The sequence below is a fragment of the Antrostomus carolinensis genome, unplaced genomic scaffold (genome assembly GCF_000700745.2).
Source record: "Antrostomus carolinensis isolate BGI_N321 unplaced genomic scaffold, ASM70074v2 scaffold21629, whole genome shotgun sequence".
Taxonomy (NCBI): Eukaryota; Metazoa; Chordata; class Aves; order Caprimulgiformes; family Caprimulgidae; genus Antrostomus; species Antrostomus carolinensis.
The window spans coordinates 11,809-32,954 of record NW_010339525.1 but is presented as its reverse complement, the minus strand read 5'-3'; the positions used below and the strand labels follow the sequence as shown (position 1 = coordinate 32,954).

The 21,146-nt window shown below is 40.8% G+C and overlaps 1 protein-coding gene across 1 annotated transcript; it reads right to left on the bottom strand.

Annotated features, from left to right (window-relative positions):
• Window positions 1-1,567: 1,567 nt before the first annotated feature.
• Window positions 1,568-8,195, bottom strand: LOC104531092 (pro-neuregulin-1, membrane-bound isoform-like; the record flags this gene model as incomplete). Its single annotated transcript, XM_010175881.1, has 2 exons — window positions 1,568-1,692; window positions 8,018-8,195. Coding segments are annotated over 2 exons (303 nt in total), but the record flags the coding sequence as incomplete, so codon positions are not given.
• Window positions 8,196-21,146: the final 12,951 nt, after the last annotated feature.

The following is a 21,146-nucleotide window of genomic DNA, read 5'->3' as shown; positions in this document are numbered from 1 at the left end:
TCACTCAGCACAGGTCAAAGGAAGCTGAAAAATCCATGTCATGAATCATAGGAATGAGGTCCCACATGCATTCCCCAGCCACATCACCATTCTGAGAAAGTACTAGAGGATGCCCAAGCATTTTTTTGTATTAATCTGTATCATTGCCCAGGCACGGTGCCTACAGCTGAGTTTTGGAGATTCCAGTGTCTTGGAAACAGTATAGGAGCTTTCCGTGTAAGCAGCTAATGAACAACCAAATATTGTATTCATGGAAACCAAGAGCATTTATAAAGCTACACAGAAACATCTACCCTTTTTTCCTCCTAATAACATTCTGGTTAGTAATACTTGATCTTTTGTATCACTCTCCTGACATCTGATCATGATTATAATACCATATAGCTAGTATGAAATCTTAGCACTTGAGATTCTTTAGTTGATGAAACAGAATAGCAAATACACAAACTGAATACAGTCAAGCAATCATTCTGTGACCACAAAAAAGCAGATAGCCAAAGAAAAATCCCACTGGCAAAGGTTTATATTTGTTTCTCTATTTATTTAAATACCTATCTCCTGTGTCAGAGCACAATGCGGAACAGAAAAGCATCCCTGGTAAATTCTCATTGCAATAACATCTTTAAACCCATCTCAGACACATACAGAACTTCTGCTTTATTTGCTAATGAGGACATGGTCCTTTGATACTTCACAACTGGTTGAACACTTGAGTTTGAATTATCACAGCTGAATTAGTCAATATCACACTTCAGAAACAAGATTTCAGCAGCACTGCAGCCTTTAATGCACTCACAAGGAGAAACAATACTGCTAAAACATTTGTGTGCAATGGAAACACCTACAAAATTCTGTCAGAAGCAACTGGAACTTCCTGAAATGGAAAGGAGCCCTCCAAAAATAGCCATCTATAATAATTTTAAATCATTTGAGTAAGTCTGAATGCTGCCTGCCTCATGAGAAGTTCTGCTCCTCAAGAAATATGTTTAAACCACAGCACCTGAATTAAAATATCTGAATTACATTAATTTCTTTGAATAATATGCCTTCAAATGCATTCATGCCTTTATTTTTATTATTTTAGAAATCAAAGGAAAAACCTATCAAGTAAAAATGGTGGCAATCAGAGCCATACAAATATTACTTAAAGATAAAGAGAAGAGTGCTGGTTTAGAAGTTCAGACTAGGACATGTTTTAAGTTAAATGAAAGCTTTCCCACAGGCCTGTAGGATGCTACTCATGTGAGCTATGGGAATTAGAATAATATTCCTCTCCCTTCGTACTCTTCTTTTCTTAACTATTTAGACTGTGTCTTAGACTTGGTGTTGGAAAGCGTCTCACAGAAAATGCTGACCTCTCGTGAGATATGTAGGAGGCATTTCATTTGTCTAGGTAAGAAAAATCAAACATCTCAACTACACAGCAGTAGTTTCCACCACATATATCAGTGTTTCCCCTTCGATTTACTTGCAAAGCTTTCCTCTCCTCCAAACACTTTTGACCTGGTGGCAGCTTTAATACATGGTCTTTCTAAATGTGATAGCAAAATAAAGAGCCAAGCCTTACCATTGGTGTCCGTGATGATAACACTGGCTTTAGTACTGTCATTCCCTAGTTTGCTGCTCACTCTGCATGCGTATTCCCCGGCGTCAGCCAATGTGGCTCTGTAAATGTGAAGCTCGGAGTATTTCCTGTGAAATCATAAAAAAACATGTAATCAACCTGTACTGAAGTAACAGTCACTGCATCAACTAACACACTCTTTTTTTTCCTCCCAAGGAAGAGTCTTGTCTTCCATTGTTAGTAACAGTTTAACACTATCCAGGTTTGAAAAGGAGAAGAATAAAAAATATCTGGTTTACAGGCTGCTGGAAAACAGGCATATTCGTGAACTCAAATGAAGATACTTGTTTATGCCTTTCTGCTTGAGAGGAGTCTTTGTTCTTAAAGGAAATCTGGAAAACAACCTTCCTCTCTCAGCTGAATTGTTGGCTATCCAGATGCCACAGAGATGGGCGTAATATTAAAATAGATTACCCTTTCCTACAGGTTCATATTGCCAGTAGCAGAGTTCTGGGTAAGTATTGTAGTTTCCAACATCTGACTAAATAATCATGAGATTAGGACACACCACTCTCTTTAACAACCTCTGAAACCCCAATAGTAAATCATTCTCCAGCGCTAACAAAAAATTATGGGCAGGAGCACAATTTGCATGAAGCTACATTTTGTTCCTGGCTCAGAGATGCAATTTAATCAGTCTCCAAGGTTTTAAGATTAGATTTTAAAATGCAGAACTCCTGCCTACTCATTAATTTGGTAGGAACATGTTCTAGTGTCATTCAAGGGGTCCCTAACTCATGTGATGGCAATAATCCCATTACTTAGACTGCAGAGAATAACTAGCCTGGGGAAAATATACACATTTACTGCTGCTCCCAATTTCTGTTTAAAAGAAGTACTTCAGGGAAGTTTCTGCCTGTAGCAAAGCCTGCTCATTTATCTACAGAATAGTCACTTAGTAGAGTGTATGAGTGTTGGCTTCTCTAAGTTGACCTACCCCAACATGAAGGACTGAACCCCAGGAGGCAGGGATTCTTCACTCTAAAAGCTCATAGTCACGAGCATGTCTAGTGATGAGTGCTGAGCTAAGCAATGTTTGGGGAGTTGGTTTGCTTCAGCACAGCCATGCCTCCTAACACTCCAAGCAGAAATCACAACTGGTTACCCCTTCTGGGAACTGTTGAGCAGGGCTGGATTCAGACCAGAAACAAGTTTGTTGTAGCATGGGATCTTCTGGAGCAACTAAAATGTTCAATGCCACTTTTCAACCCATCCTTGTGATCCATCCCTCCCTCCAGCACAGTAAACTATCTCATCTCCTATCAAACATCTGTTTATCGGCAGCTCAGCCTTCTCTGTCTCTAGGCAAAGGTCCCACTGAGGAGTCAGCACTCTGGCCCCCGTGGGATGAAAGCAGTGTGCTAGGTGGACCCCAGATCTGGTAGAAACCCACATTACAAGAGTTTTCCCTCACGTCATGAAAGAGGGCTGCTTTCTTGAGGCTACTGGGCTTGCAAGAAGGAGGAAAAGCCAAGCTAGGGCTAGCAATTTGCTCAGGTTTGCTCAAATGGTAAACAGCTGAAGAGCTGACTATCATGGCTCCCTTCTCAGGCAATGTTAGGAGCCCAATTCCCAGTGCTGAATTAATTACCTGGGCTGCATTTCAGATGGCATACAAGAACAGACTCCAGCTGGGGGCACCCATCAGTATATGAGAAAAATGTGGTTAAGACACTGACAGAAGTGTCCAGAAGGTGAAATCTACTGTCTCTCTGGGTGGGAATTTTGCACCTGTCTAACAGTTATACCACAGTAAAAATGGCCTGGTCTTTAATCTTCCTGCCAGCCATCTACACACCTGCTTTCGTAACAGCCTGTTGAGGGCCTGTCCAGGAACATCTGGCAGTAGTCTACACCACCTCACAGCTTGTGTGGACATGCAATATTTCCTATATCCCACAGGTTATCTTTCAGCCATGCTTGCAGACATTTGTCTAGATGGAGAGCAGGCTGTAGCCTCAGGGTGCTTCAAAAGGCAATATAAACAGGTTTGAGTTTTTTTAGGAACTCACTTTAGCCCAATGATAAGCAAGAAGCATAACTGAAGCTATATAATTTTTATTTGGGCACCCCCTGTATGTCTGCTGCAGTTTCTTTTCCTCTTCTTATGACATTAAGTAATATTGATGCAAACTGCCTTTGTGGCAGTTGTGGCTTCTAGAAGAAACTCTTAGCCCTGCATGTTTCTATTGATTCTCTTTGTTTTACATGATACATACGGGAAAAGGTGTGGAATTATGTCTTCCTCTTATGATTTTAAGATTATATTTAAATAGGTGAAGCAACCATATTTCTTACAAATCTACTTCTAACAAGCCCAATTTACTCTTGTTTTTAGAAAAACTCTGTGAGGAGTTTTCTTTCTGAGAGCAGGAGAAATAAGATGAATATTTTTAGCCTTTAGAATATTATTGAGACATATCAGGACAGAATTCAAAACAGTCAGAGCAGAAGATGACTCATTAATGGCTGTAAATTAAGCAGCTCCCTAGCACTACTGTACTCCACCAGTGCTCAAAGCCCCTGATAAGGGATTTTGTATTCAAATGCTTGCCCTTTTCTCAATCTATACCATGCTACAGCAAAAAAATGCCTCTCCCTATAAGATTGCTTCTGTTATATCTTTAGCTCATCGCCACTATGACACTGCTGAGCTTGTATTCATACATGAAAGGGAAAGAAATACATCCGCAGAATGCAGTCCAAGCCCATTTTATCTGACTGCTTGAATTCATTTTGCTTCCAGCCTCCATCTGTCATCCAGAATTGCCTGTCTGTGGGCAAACATCCAGGCTAAGCTTGGATGAAGTCCAGGGTATAGGGTACTCTCACACTAGGTTTTCTCATGCACTACTGCATCCAAAGCCATCAGCTAGGTGAAGTGGCAAACACCTTCCCTCTGCCCAAAAAACCCAATCCTGATAATGAGTCTATCTTCATATAATGAGGAAAGTCTGACTCTGTACAGCACATTACCCAAAACAAAAATGTGCAGGTTTCATGGAGGTTTGAAGTCAGAGAAGGAAAATGAAATGTTACCAGTACAAGTGGATAGGCATGGGAAAGTTAGCTAGCAGGTGAAAAGACTTGTCTGCTATTTGATTTTTTTCTGTATCTCCATTGACACAAAAGAAATAGCTTAGAGCCTGGACACATAAATCAATCAATTGTGGCATCATAAATCATCAGCAATTGTAAGAGCAGCAAAAACTCACTGACTGCATGCTCTTACTCCATGATAAATTTGAGGTAAAAAGTGAGTGCTTGAAATACCTTACATGAAAATTCAAACTCATTCAGTTTCTCTTGACTTCCTAGTGCACTGAGGAGAGACACAGTCATTTAGTGTGATTCACCTGCTGTACTGTTATGCTGTTGCATGTCAGGGCTCTGCATCCTCTGAATCAACCACCCTGATATCATCCTAGTGAGCACAGGGGAGTGATCCACTGAGTTCATTCTACATGCAAGGCAGTTTTCAGAATACTAAGCTTTGAGGAAGCCTGCTTTGCCACAGAGTCTTCTAAATTATCAAAAAACTGAGAAAACAGTCAGCATCTGCCTCACTTCTGCAAATCCTTTGAACCCATTAGTATTCAGACTGGCCAAATGCACCCTATAAGCACCAAGCTGCAGTATTTTCTTTTCCATGCCTAGTCCACGTGCCACACTAAGGTCTTCATTTTCAATTTATGAGCTAGACACTTCATCATTCTGCCAGATATTTTTTCAATTTGTTAAAAAACCTAAAGCTAAGTAGCCAGAACTCAGAAACATTTATTTTTCTCCCAGCAATGAACAGATTTTATTCTGCCATCGCACAATGAGAAAGGTGATTTCTTGCAAAATACGACACTACCAGAAGTAACTTCTGGCCATTGGGCACTAGTTACAAACTTCGTGAAGTTTTTATAAATATGCACAAAGTGTTATTTTCAAGTGTTTTGATTGAAGGAGTCAATAACACTACGGTACCTTATATGCTACTATTTTTTTAGAAACATAGCCTACTTTGTAGCCATTTGAGCTTTAAAATAGAAGTAATCCCAGACAGCTCATCAACTACTCTAGCCTTCCTAGTTGATGTTTTCCATACTTGGTATTAGTAACAAATTCACAATAAAATGTTTGTTGTAACAATACGGCAGCATACAAAAATGACAAACATTTACCAATGTACTGTCATGAAAAAAAACCAAAACAGAAAAGTGGGGAACAAACTCCTTGATCATTGTTATTCCTTTAATTTGTGATGAGATCTTTTTAATGTGGCTTTGTTTACTATAACCTGCATGTCTTTTTAAGCATTCATTTGCACTGCATTTTTACCCATTTTCCTTTAGCTTTAGACCACATGTCTGTCCCACTTTTTACCAAAAAAAAAATCTATTTCCTCTTAAGCTGTTCACTTATTCTCGGTCCTGGAAGCACACATAAAAAGCAAAAGAAGAAATGGCGAAGCACTGATGTGTACCCAGACTAAAATCTCAAAGTAGAAAGGCAAGGAAAATCCTTCAGATGTCAGCACACAACCCTCGTCTTTCCCCTTTTTGTACTCTAAATCTAGCGACTTTCACATCTCTAACCAGAAGGGTTTCTCTGTTCCACACTGACATTTCCATTTTAAAACAGAAAATAGAAGAGAGAAATTCCAATGATGAGTGATACCCTTGTGGCTGGGGTAGCACAGAGAAGTGCAAAATCCAGGTCAAAGCCTGCACTCTGCCCACTTATGGTGGGGGAACAGGACTTCAGATTTCCGTTTTCCAGAAAAAGGCCCAATTTTAATTTTTTTTCATCAGGTATCTTTTGGGGAATTTTAAACATGTTTTGGCACATCAACTTGAAAAATAGTCTCATGCCCTAATCAATAGCTATTAGCTAGTTTCTTTTCTGCCAGCACCGCAAAGCTTTGTGGGGGAAAAAAAAAAAAAAAAAGGAACTGGCAAAAGGCAGTTACTGATTCAGTGCTGAATTGACAAAGCCCAGCCCCAAAGGTGAAATCCTGGCTTCAGTAAGTTTGGTCAATCAGCATCAGCCAAATGGAGGAGAAAATACTGTTTGCCCCTCACAGGCAGCACTGTGTTGCTGAGGAAGCTGAGGGCCAGGCTCTGACCTGAACATTTTCTTTACAGAATAGACTGAAAATACAACTCTGATGGAGACATATGGCCCTGCAAATGGGACCAGACAATTTGCCAGGCTATCTGCCACCTGGAACAGCTCCATTTTCAAGTGCTGGAAGTAGACATCACGGGTTCCTGCTTGCTGTCTGTGCGACCGTGGCATGGGGACTGTGGTGATGCTGCTCTGCCCCCCTCCTTATTTCACCATATGCCCCAGGCTGGGGTGCAAAAAACAGCAAGGGAGGGCAGGAGGTCTGGTTTTCAACCTGAATAACTCTGAAAGGTCAAACAGCTGTTTGATTTCAGCTGCTGTTCTGCCTAATGAGATGAGACCTGATAAAAAGCATGGGGGCACTTGACACCTTGGAAGGAAAGATCACTTGCAGAACCCACCCCAAATCCTCTGTGCCTTGTATGAAGGGAAGGCATGGCCTAGTGCAGCAGATAGCAGCCCTGCCTACTCAGAGCAAAAGTGAGAGTTGAAGGGCTGTGTTCAAAGAGATTTTCACAACTTCCTTTGATGGATGAGTGGCCACAATTGAAACTTTTTAACCTAAACAAGGTAGACACCAAACAGCAAGAAGCCTTCTGTCTCAATGTAGAAGATGCACTGTGTAGCTTCTTCTGTTTCCCTGCAGAAACCAGGCACCAGACCACCTTTGGCACTGGTCATCAGTCACATGTAGGAGACACTTTCCCCCAGTCAGGAGGATGAGACTTGCAGGCTTTGTTACACATCTGACATTTGCTAGAGCCGTGACTTGTTCTGCATGTGCAGAATGCGTCTGGTAAAGGACTATTGCAAACTTGCATAAGGCATTCAAAGCTAATGCAGGCAGCATTCAGCCCTTAAGGACTAGACTGCTTGCAAAACAAATCTCAAAAATATTTCCAAATCTACATTGCTTTGATGATTTTAAATGTTCTTGGATTTTAGACAATAAACATAAGGTACCTCTGTTCTTGTCAGTAGTTTAAAAATGGCCTGTCTCCAAGGTTTACTGGTTAAAATTATAGCCTTTGGCTATCAGAAAATAAATAGAAATTGAAAAGGGAAAATTATTTATGAAATATTTATACCATACTACCACTTTATCCATACATTCATGAAAAATAACATCAGTGTTTGTTTCTTTAAATTTTCTTCCTCTGTAACTCAGTTTTTAGCTTTCTGATACTGTAGTTGACAACCTCAAGGCCTGTGTTCTGGTGAACAGCTCTCCCCATCCCTCCCAGCCCCACTTGTGAGAAATGTCTCTGTACTTACTTTTGTTTTTTTTGGATCTTGATATTTTCCGGTTTGGTTTTTTTGGTTATTTCCTTTCCATTCTTTAACCATTTGAATCTGAGTGCAGGGTACTCTGAAGTGGTTTCACATCTTAGCACTAGCTTCTGACCCACAGCAGCCTCTTGGTTTTTCATTTCCTTCAATTTGGGAGGCACCGCTAAAGAAATAAAAGAATGTGCTGGTGATTAGGCCATCCTCAGAAGGGAAAACAGTGCTAACTCAAGTTGAGCTAAGCAATCCACAGAGAGCAAAAGCCCCAACCAGACTAGCAATGCTTCTACACCAAAACCTGAAAACTAATGATCATTTGTGTGTTGCATGTATCACCATTAAAGCATAAGGGCCCATTTAATGACAGCCTAGTTTGGCCCCTTGGAGCCCTCCTACATCGGTCTTACAACCTGCAAGCCATACATGGCTTTAGTGAGAACTAAAGTGCTGCTTCAGAATACAGTATGAAGCACTAACAACAGTTAATTGATCGTGTGCACCCAGACACAAGACAGCACACTGCAGCAGGCAGCCTTGACAGAAAGGGAAAGGGAAGATGTCTTGCTGCTTTATTCATTTTGACTGCTATGAGTCAGTGGCTGTCCAAAGGCTCCAGGTGCAACTGATGTGACAGGGAGTTAAAAGCATAAATATAAGCTCAACAGCTTCCCTAAACTGAGGACAAGACTTTTGCTCCAGCCTAACATTATAACCCACATTATACACCTACCTCAAACCTCAGCCTGGCGATATCCTTTCCCTGAGGCAAGAGACAACAGGCTTGGAAGCCCACCAAGAGAATCAATATCAATTAAGGGTAGTTTGGGTATTCCCCCCCGCAGAAGGGGACACTGTGTTGAAAATGCTCATCCAATGGCTCCCACGCACTAAAGTGCTCCAGCTGATGCCTCTCAATTTCTACCGTGTTGTAGCAATAGTGTTTCTTGTGTGGGTAAATCTCAAGCCATTTAGAGCTTTCTGAGTTAAAGACCTCTAATATTTCAAAAACAGTACCAATCTTTGAGCAGAGACTTTATAAGAAGATACAGTCCCTCTGTGAGACACCATGCTTTATTTGATCCCATGGGTTAGCTGTAAACCAGCCTCCACTGGGCTCCAGTATTGAGATAAAACTAGTTTAACCTTAGTGCTCCTAGGGATTAAGATAACACCTTTACCACACAACCAGGGAGGGCTAATACGGGGAGCTACAGCTGGTCAGCTGATGGATGATACCTTGTAAGTCCATCCTGGCTCAGCTGTGCCCCGTTGTTGGTCTGTGCCTCTGGGAGTTAGTATTCCCATGCAGCACCTCTAGCTGATGCGTGTTTTGTTTCTTGAACAGCTGTAATATTGTCCAAGGAAACAAACGGCCAGCATGGCCAAATGATTCTCCGTAACATGCAGATTAGGAGTGCTCATTGGGACACCAACAGGTCCTGTACAAGAAAATGTTTTAACAACCTGGAACACGCTTGATTAAATTTTGATATCTGTTGTTTGTGGAGACTTGCTGATGTCAACTGCCCTTAATTATTATTCCAATCAGACAAAAACCAAGCAGCACCATCACGGCTGTAATAATGAGAAGGGTGTATAAAGAACTGGATACAGACATGTCCAATAAGCAGTTACCTGCTGCAGTCAGAACCATAGTCTGTCCCACAGGTGAGGCAACATTCCTGATCCCAGGAAAGCCCAGGGAAACTAGGGAAAGTCTGATTTTCCTGCAAACTTAGCCTGGAGCAGAGCAGCATAAACAACAGTGTCTGGGAAAAAGTGGTCTACAGTGAAAGAGCAAATGAGGTGGTGCCTGCTGGGCCACGAGCAAAAGACAGGATAGGGACAGAGAAGCCTTCAATAATTAAAAAACTTCTGACTAAGAGGAAGGTGACAACTTTTTCCATGCATCTATGCTGGTGTGGAAAACAAGTCCCTGGCAGGAAGTCTTAGGCTAGACATCAGCAAAATGTTTGAGAGGGAGACCTTCTCTGGAAAGCTCATTTGTGGAGGTTTTACATATGGCGTAGGCACATGTCTCAGTGTGGCACTGGGATGGATCAGGTAAGGCCCAGGATTTCATGATCAGAAAGAAATCTCCCTCAAAATGCCTTCTCATATGTTATTTTCCATTTTCCAACCCACCAGGATAATTTTGGAAATTCCAAAATTTGTTCTCAAAAGGCTACCAAAACATTTTTTGCTTTCTGAAAACCAGATGCCCACACACCATTCTGAAACCAATACTTCTAAATATATATACTTTTATAAGTGTATGTGTGTGTATTTGTGTATTTACATACATTTACATAAGCACACATGTAAATATTGAGGCATTTACCCAAAAGAGAGAAAGAATTTCTGAAAAATACCAATCCTTAAATTTTCCAACAAAAATGTAGCATTAATTAAAAGCCTTACTACTGAGGTTTGTGCTTACAGTTTCATTCTGTCACTAAAGAGTTAAGGTTATAATCTTTTGTCACAATGTAAGAAAAAAAGCTGCAGAGGTATGAAAAAAAAATGCAATATTCTTTGTTTTACCATATTTCACTTATTATAGTGTTAGTCCACATCTTGCATAAATTGAGAGAAAAACTACAATTGCAAGGAACAAAATTTTTGTGCTTAAGACTTCAACTGGTTATTGATCTTCCTGTTAACACAGCAGTGTGAAACTGGGAATGAAAGGGAGATGCCATTTTGTTACTGAATTTTATTTTAATTCAATATTATCTGCTCAAAATGACTTGCAGATTTTTAGCTCCATCAGAACTGTCAATGAAAAAAAAAAGTGTTAAATTAATATCACAACACTTGCCATAACACAGGAGTTACCAGGAAACATAAAAGAGGATTTAATCAATGGCAGTGACCCTTACTAATTCATAGTAACTCACTGTCCAAGTATGCAGGCTCTCCAGGGAAAGCGGTAAAAGCTGTTCACAGACATGACAGAAAAGAGATCGCTCCTTCTTTTTTTTTTTTTTTTTTTTTTTTTTTCCTTTTCCCCCTTTCTCCTTTTAATTTACACAATGTTTGTTTCCTTTCAGCTGCAGTTTTGCAAAAGTTCATCAGACCTGCCAGGCATATGAGAAAGCTTGTGCTGATAAAATTACAGCATTGTGTGCTTGGATCAAGATCAGATACAGCTTCCACTGCTGCAAGAGGTGGTTGACTTCCATCACAGTCTGTGTCAATTTCTCTGGTGCTGGTAACACAGGACCTTATCTGAGGGGTAAAAATGCTTTTAAAGAAGGCAAAAATGCTCATAATGATAACTAGACATTGCTCCCCCAACACCTCCCTCCCCTTGCCTCTCTACCCCTTCCCCCTTTGTCCTCATGGCATCTCCTGTCAGCTTGGCTCCTTTCCACCACGCCTTCCACGCAGCACTGCTCCCACCTTCGGCAAGGCTCCTGCCCATCGCCCCAGGTGAGGTGTGCTGCCATGGGCAGGAACGAGGGAGAAAGGGTAAGGAAAACACTTTCTGCATCTCCTACACATGGATGGAGGTTGCAGTGCCATCCAGGACAGAATGACTTGGTCAAAATGTACTGTGAAGATGGAAAGGAGCCTCACAGCATTTCTTGTGGGTCACATTTTGGGCAGTGCCATTTTGACCAGCTCTGGTACGGCAGCAACAGTGCTCTTACATGTGCCATCTGTCACAGAATAAGAAGGGACATGTAGCAAAGAAAACAGACAAATCCTGATCCTGAAGTTAAACAGTGGACACTAAGCGTGGAAGCACCTCGAAAGCTGCACTGCTTGAATGAAACATGTGGTGGGATCCACTTTATCTGTATTCCTTGTGCCAAAACCCAGGGGGGCCTCACATTTAATTTAAGAGTCCATTAGACACACAGAAAGGCACCCATGTTTAACCTCAAGCTTTTCAAACTCCCTGGTCAGGACCTCTCTCTGTGACCCATGGACCTCCCCTGGTTTGACAGACTTTCTAAGAAAGCAATGGGGGTGATAACAGCAAAAGCAGGCTGTCACACTGTGACAAGCCCTCACAAAGCAGCAGAACACTTGTGTCAGCAAAAGTCCCACGCTGTTGGAGGGGTTTAACAGGCAAAAGCATGCAAGGTGTTAGATCTCTGCATATTAAGATGGCTTGAACAGCTGTCATTTTGTTAGCAATTTTTTCAGAAATTTATGTCTGCTGGCCTGCACAATATCATTGCAGATAAGGAACACGCATTTCCATATTCTCTCTGCAAAAGACTCACTGATAACGTATGACTGGAGATAACAACTTCTCTCTAGACTTCGGTGAGTTTGGCAAAGCACAGTAATCTCCTCACCCTCAGTGTTTGATTGTATAGTTAATCTGCCTGGAAGCTCAACACATTGAACAAATTAAACAGGAAACCTGCAAAATATTATCACACAACTACACACTTTCAGCTGAAATTCCATCAGTAGTTGTTTTTTTTCCTCTTTCTTTTTCTTTTCCTAAGAAGGCACAAAGCCTTTCAAGAGTCTGAGCACAGGAATGTATTAGGCATGTTTGGCAGCAGGCACATGTGCACAGCTTGCTGTGAAAGACTGTGACCAACAGCTTGGTGAGTGGTAATAGAAGCCACAAAAATAACACCGATTGACTTGGCCTCAGACTTGCTTTTTTGTACCATCATGCTCAAGGCAGGGCAGTAATGCAAGACAAATTATATAATTGCATATGAGATTGTAATCAAGCTCAGGTTTATCATCAGCAGGCCAGATTTTCTATGGCCTTTGGTATAAACTATGTAAGCTACAGTTTAAAACGTATAGTGTTCCTGCTTAGACAACCAAAAAAAAAAAACAACCCAGAAGTTCTGGTTTTAACCCTCCTATTATTTTCCCAGGCTTCATTTGGATTGTCAACACTTTTCAAAATCTGGCTATTTGTTTCCAGCATGCTGAGCCTCTGTGCAGATTACCTACATGATAAAACACTGCAGGTAAACATGATAGATAATCCTACACAACCAACTCTCCAAAATACCAGAGAAACTGAACACGAGCTGAGCGACTGGAAAACCAAACAAATAATTCGGCTACTTAAATGGGAGCTTCTCAGTTCTGAACTCTTTTGTAAATACTGCCAGATACATTTCAGCTTCTGGGTCTTGGTATGATTTGAATACTTATGTCTGTGTACAAGAGCAAAAGGAAAAATGCAAACCTGACATTTGTCTTGAGCACTACATGTAAAGCTAAGATCCACAGAATTTCATTCTTCCTAGTAACATTAAAGGGAATTTTTTTCAGAAATTTTATATTTTGTAAAGGCCAAAAGAAAGGGGCATGCCACAGGAATGGCTAGCAACACAATCAGAAGCCAATAAACAGAGCAATAGGGAGGGATATAGCACTACGGCCACAGTCTTTGAACACTGGACAAGTGAGGAACCAGCAAATGTCACTATAAATCAGAGTAACTACTCCCAAAATCTAATCACAAAGCCAACTGCAACTCTGATTACCCTGACCAGGAACTGCTTATCTCATGCTGTGGAGCGTTTGAGTCTAAACTCAGTGAGCCTGATAGGTTTAGGTATGATGGTGCTGAAGTCTCACTTGGTCATTTCAAAGTAATGGTACACTCAACAAACTCAAAGATCTGTTTATTCATGGTAAGATGCCTTCAAGTACATGGCATGTTATGTCAATGTTCATGGATATTTACCATGAAGCTGTTCTCTCAGCTTGCATTAATCTTCATTCTTCCTGTCAAAGTCCCAGTAAACTCTTCCAATGAGAGTATCACAGGCCACCTCATAACATAACCTTGGGAAGACAGGATTTTCAACAGGACATTGAAAATGGACATATGGAAGAAGTACTGTGCAAATGGAGAAGGTGTCACTACTCCCCCTCTCCACTCTTCCAAGTAAAAAGCACCTCCAGAAAAACGATAGTGGTGACAAACTGGCATGTCTAGAAGTATCATGTCCACAAGGGAAAGCCTGAGAGCTTCCATTTATTCAGTGTAACAAGATAATGCCAGGCTGTCCAGCCTCCTGCAGTCACTCAAGATATCAGTTTCTTAGCTTAGTCCTCCTCACAGACAGGGAACAGCGTTCAAAGATAGCAAAACGTAGGTTTCACAAGAGAAGCTGGGTATGAGAAAGCATCTAACCTAAAGATTACAATTTAAAGGTCAACACTTAATTTATTTACTGATGATTGTGTCTGCAGGAACACACTGCCTGATTGCATTAAATACTCTCTCCTCTGGTTTGCAGTGCTTCAGCTGACTCCAACTGGCTGCATCCCTGATAAACTCTGATGATCGTGCTAAGACACTGTCGATACAAAAACCTGATCATACAGACTGAAAATGTGGGGGCAGCATAAAATAAATACACTTGATATCCAATAAGCGATTCAGGGACACCTGTTTATAAAGTCAATATAAAACTCTGTAGGTCCATGTTTTACATAACTAAGTGCATAAAAGCAGACGACTCCGGAATCTTTATTTGAGCACTCAAGTTAAAGCAATCCAATGCACAGAAATGCTATGCAGGCATAAATACTGGGGACTTCAAGGGGACTTGCAAGTACTCAGTGGTTTGTTTTTTGTTTTGTTTTGGGGTTTTTTTACATGAAGCCACTTTTGATTTAAGAGCTGAATTTTGGGACCGCACATGAAAAAAGTTTGTCTCACTGAAGTAATCTGAGGGGAGGAAGCGCAGATTGCTGCATCATATACATGTTTCTTTCTCTTCTTTTCTCTCTAGCATAAGCATTTTCATCACTAATCTCTATCTTTGCTTGAAAAATGGCATGCAGTAAGTAGCCAGAGACTAGTGCAGCTCAGAGAACCACCTAAAAGCAAAGGCTGTGACTCTAATGTTAACTTGACTGGGTTGCAGACTATGCCTTATGGTCAGATTTGGAAGGTTTACCAGATCACTGGGTTGACAGGTATGCAAAACCTAAACTTTGGGTCTCAGCTATGTTATGTTTGTAGCCATGTTGGTGTGCCCTAAGATCATATTGGGAAGAATAAGAACAAATGGAGGAAAAAAAGGCAAGGAAGGAAAGATGTGCAAAGCAGCGATTATACCTTTACACCTTTGGTATAACTGCAGAGTTTATTCCTCTGGATTACTGATGAAAATATAGTTCTTGGGTAACTCACTTATTTTACCTTTTTGGTAGAATTGCCCCTTTTTTTTATAGCTTCCTCAGAGCTTTAGCCTTTCACTCTCAGGGCTCAGCAGTGCTGCAGCCATTCCTCCTCTCACATTTCATATTCTCTGGCACACTCCTGTTTTTTGCCATCATCAGAAAAGACACAGACTTCTGTGTGTCAAATCCTGGAAGCTTTTAAAATCCTATGCATTATCTTATATTTTATAACTCTTGTTTCCATCTCCTCTGGTCTCAGTTGCTTCTTCACCCTCTCAGCACCTCTCCATCATGCTCTTTCACTTCACACCATTCAAACAAAGCTGGGATGCTCCTGTACAAAAGTCATGAGTGATTGCTACCCCTTGATCCTCATCATAGAGTGGCCCATTTTTTTTCTTCTGGCTTACACTGTTTTTCCTTGGTCTTGTAGCGTTTTCTGATTCTGCAATAGTTCACTTCATAGAAAAAAGTGTACCATACATCAGCCAAAACAAAACTGGGCCCAGTGCAGATCTATCCATGGCAGGTCTACTGTCTTGGTTTAGTCAGCTGTTCTATCACCCAGTGACCTCCTCCCACACAATAAGGGGAATCAGGAAAAAGAAAGGAGACCCGTGGGTTGAAATGAGAACACATTAAATGAAATAATAATAAGAACTAATAGTAACACTAATACTAACATAAAATACACAAAGTTATACTCAGCTAATGAAAGCACGACAGTCACAACAGGCGGGAGAGTAGGCGGGAGAGCAGAATGACAGGTGAGACCCTCCAGGGGTGATGGCCATTGAGGAAGAGGGGTCGCCCCTACCAAACTTTCAAATTTATAGTGAGCGTGATGTTTACGGTGTGGAATACTTCTGTTGGCCAGCTTGGGTCAGCCGCCCTGGCTTTCACTCCTCCTGGCCTTAGCACCTGGGTAACTCAGAACTGCTAAAGACCTTGATCACTATGGAAACCCACATACCATGGGTGGTCACAGACTAAAACAAAGCATCTTAACAACTTTGTTCTCACCAAATCAGGTGCTTCAGTCTTCTCAAAAATGCATTTTTTTCTTACAGAGAGTTAATTCTTTGATTCTATTCCAGCAAAACCAGAACATCTCCATACTCCTCAAAATCTTCCGCATCCACTTGAGGCTGTGGTAGCCTTAAGAGAAAGAATAGCAACACATATCCAGCGACATTGCCAGCACACTTCTAGGTGCCTGGTCTGAGATGTTCCTAATTAAGCATGCCAAATTGTCCCTATTCCCAGTGTCAGCTCAGTCATATACGTATAGAAGCAACAGTCTGCCACATTAGTGCATGATGCAGAATTCAAATAAGATTAGACAACATTGCAGTCAGAGGATTCACATAAATTTCCCCAGCATTAAAATAATTCTCCACATTAGACAAAAAAACCAGAAGGACCCAGTGCCCACATGGATGCCTTACTGACAAATGATACAACACGAGGAATAGGGAGGGCCATTACAGGTGAAATTCATTGGAAGTGAAGGTGTTTCCCAGACTATTGGATGCAGGGTACCTCAACAGGTGACCACTAATCACCTAATCCTGCATGGTTTCACAAAGCTAGAGTCACTGCCACCATCACCAAGGATACTTGAGTAATCTGTATTTGGGGATATAACTAAAGAATAATTGGAAAGAATAATTAGTGAGTACATTGAAAGACCCAAAACAGAATTTACCAAAACAACTGCCTCCCCAAAACTCCCAAACAATCTCTCTCTCATCAAGTTCACAGGGAGGCCACCACTTTTCAAGTGATGAAAGTAGATGAAAAAATTTCTGGACATCCCCAGCCACAATTGGCAGCTTATGGGGTTCATTTGTCTGCTAATGTTCCTCCCCACAAAGAACCACTCATCCATGTTGAAGCTTTGGGGTGGGAAGGTGGAAAACCCAAACTGAAACTGTTGTCTTGTTTGACATGAACAGAAACAAAAATGAACATGTAGAAATTAATTTGGAGAAAACAAGATTAATTGGAACATCAAAAGGAAGAAGCTGCTATTGCATTACAGGCTGCATAGAGTATTTACAGCAGTATGAACTTCAAAACTTCCAAGACATTGATTTGCTAATGCACAAGTAAAATTTAACACTGTGGGTACTGGCTCCTCATTTGCCACCTTCCTTCCCCTCCTCTCCTTTACATCCTCTGTGGTCAGCTCTCCTAGCAGTACTCTCTTTCTGGGGTTTATGTGGGTGTTCAGCACAGGCAGTGCAAGGATGTAGGCCTACAAAAACATTCCTGTGCTCAAAGACTGCATAGAGGAAACCTGTGGAAGGCAGAGGCAGCACTTCCACTGAGACCTCAAAGTAGGGTCTGTCCCCACCTAGACTTAACCAGAGTTGCCTCTTTAGTTTTTCTTAGTCATTTCCTTCTAGTGCGGATCATAGGTGGAACAGAACATGTGCCAGCACCACCCCAGCTGCTTAACACCTGAAAGAGCAATCCCCCTGCCCGCCGAAATCTCCACCAGGTAGAAAACGTTTGAGATACTGCTGGTGGAGCATGCTGTGCCTCCACTCCTAAGTCAATTCCGAAGACTGCTGCTTTCATATCTATATGCTAAGGGGCCGCCAGTGCCAGAAGGGTGCCATTCCCACAGCAGAAAGAAGTGCTTTTCCCCAGGAACACAGCACAACTATTCCTGGCCCCTTCAGTTGACTAAGGTGGCCAACACTTGGAAACGTCTGTTAGCAAAACCTTCCTTTTTTTTTTTTTAACAGAAAATGTGCAAACAGTTTAGCCAATGAGACCAAAGGCCACTTGACTCATTTCAGGAACTGAGGATCTGGATCTACCTGGGCATTGCACACAAATAATCAGCTCAAATCCAGCTCAATCTAAACATGGCACTTAACATTACGGGTTTGATAGTATGCAGAGAGGATCTCATTGTACACCCTTCAGTATAACTTACTTCCAACATATACTGAACCCCACATTTAAACTCTGCCACTATGGAAAAACAGAAGAGGAAACTGCAGTGAAAAGTAAATGTTTATGCAACACCTTTTTGAAAATATGTGCAGGCCATCTTCAGAAAAATGAAAAATTAAACAGAATTTCTAAGAATAAATATTGCTAAATACTTGCAAACAGGAACAGCTTGCAAAAATATATCATTAGATGCATCTCCCCTAGTTAAATTATTATACAAGATTAGACATCCTTTTAAAGGTCAACCTCCAAAAAATCCATAACCACATGATCAGTAAAGCGTGCAGAAACATGCCATTGTCCAGCAATCATTGGAGGAGGGACAGGAACACTTTATGCAACTCTGAAATGGTTTCTGGACTGTAGGCAAAAGTTCAAAAATTATTTAAGAAAAATTACAAGGATTTTAAAAATATATATTCCAGATAAACCGTAAGTGACGGAACTGCATACCAGGAAACCGGTGTGAATGCTAATTACCAGGCCACATAGGAGTGTGATCATCACACAAACACAGAAAACTGTGAAACAGATCTCTAGACTATCAAGTCCAGCCTGGAGCTCCTCACCTGTAATAATCAAGCCCATTCTGCCAGGTGTTTATGTAACCTTTTGTCAAAATCCCTCAATGGACTTAAAATCTATGACTATGAGAAAAAGACTATAACAAGCATTAAACAGTTACTAATTATTTAACATCCTACATATCTAACCCTTGTGATCATGGCCATCAGTATCTACTGTCGGGGAGGAATTACAGTTTTTATTGCAGGAAGATGATATGCTTTATGTAGAAACCACAGGCAGACCGTCTAGAGCCATGCAAATATATAAAGTGTGGTAAGTAATGTGCATAATTTACCAAATCTTATGCCCAAATCTAAGCTCTCCATTAACAGAACAGAGACTATATTGTAAAGTTCAGCTAAAAAGGAGTTGGATAATAAACTCTGCATAAATTCTGAACAGCCTTCTAGTAAAAAGAATAAAGACACGGTAAATCAAGTAAACCTCCCTTCCACCACTTCTTTTAAATGTACAAATGGTTTTCATGTGTCACAGTTTCAGATAAAATCACAGCTTGAAAATTGATTATATCAAGTGTGCAAGTATCCAGGGCTTTATTTGCTATATGATAAGAACTGAAGGCCCAGCACAGTACTAAGGTAAAATTCAGGCCCTGTGAAAATAAAATGCTTTGTCATTGATTCGATACAGCTAGACTTTCACCCCAGAAGATGGAGAAATATGCTACAGTCTTTCTAAGGGGGAAAAAACAAAGTACAGACCTTACCTATATCCAAATTTGCAGATTTCTAAGTAAAGCATTTTATTTAAACCAATGCAAAGCCTCACTGTGAACACACTTAAACTGGTTTAAAGCTGATTTATGATTAAAGTCACACTAAAATCAATTCCTTAACAAATTAAGTTGAATCAATAAACTTCTGGATTAAATTAGTCCTAACAGGTCTTTCTAGAGGCAATGCTCTCTCTGCTTCAATTGTATTGATTTAAGAAACCTGGCTTTAATGACAGTGACTTTGTGTGTTAACACTCATATATGTTAATAAGCATTCATCATTCAGGGTAGAAAGATACTGACGTGATCATAAACCTCTGCACAAAAGGACTAATCAGACCAATGTCTCATTGCTTTCCTAGTCCCCTTTTTGTTTCATTCTCAAGTATAATAGCCAAGTATAATTTTCCTACCACTGAGCTGGAGATTTTTGCATATTATCTCCTGTGATCTATCTCTTCCTCATAATTTCTAGTAAAAGTTTCAGTTTCCTGTTATTTCTACAACAGGAAACTCTTCCTTTGCTTTTAATTCCCAGCCTGGATGCTGACTTCAGTCATGAATCACCTGGACTGTATACACATAGCATCCAGCATAAAATATACTTTTCTGCTGCTGAGAAATTACTGAACAGCATTAACAGGATGACTGTAAGACAATCTGTTCAGACTAATTCTAATGTCACTTTTTTTTCTTTCTTGTAGTTTTTTTTTTTTTTTTAAAAAAAGCAGTCTTTCATGAACCAAACAAAACCTCATTTTCCTAAAAAAAATGGTATCATGTCAAGTTTCAATCTGTACTTTAATTGAAAATGGCACACAACAGGCAGAATGCATAACTTTCTCCCCAGTTGTGCTGAACCCTAGCGGGTTGCCAGTCATCTCTTTTGTCCAGATTTTCTAGAAGAAATGAGAAAGAAACTCATATTCCATGGATAAATTAAAAATAAAAGCCTGATCCTAAAATGGTTTGGGAAAATGGAGGTTTACAATGGGAATTGCTGTGCAACCCCAGCAGCAGAACCGGCAGGTGTGTGAGGTTTCATGTAAGACTCAGTCCTGCAAGGTGGCATGAGTGCAGAGAACAGGGCTGTTTCACCAGAAGCCCAGTGGCAGCCAGGATTCACTTCCTGGTGATGAGCAAAAAGATAAGTCTACTGTTTACTTAAAATGATGTATCCACACCATCTAGCTTTTCTACCATTTTTTTGACCTCTGGTTTTTCTCTCACAGATTATTTCTCTCACTACTGCTGCCACCATGAAACAATGTGCATATCTCTGCTTAGGAATGTCCATTCTTTCATCATGAGCGGAGCAACAGTCTGCAGTCAATCCAGACCAAGGATGGTGCTGAGTCTCACAACACTCCTCTGTGTCTGGGTGTGACAACAGCCAAAATATTCCCTTATTAAGTACAGTCTAGGAGTCTACCTACACACTGGGGAGAAGATACAACTGTGGGGAGACCTGGTAATACAGGAGCTGAAAACCCCTGTGATAAATAGACAAAGAAAAGACACAGCAAGCCTCTTCCTCATGGACTGGAACCTGGTTCCAGCCATATGTCCTAGTACTTCCTTCTGCAAAATTTGTCCTACATTGGTATGTGCATAATAACGAAAGCTATGCAAATAAAAGCCATGAAAGATTGATGGGGGAAGCCAAGAAAGAACTGCAACAGGATCAGAAAGTTCAGAAGAAAGAATATA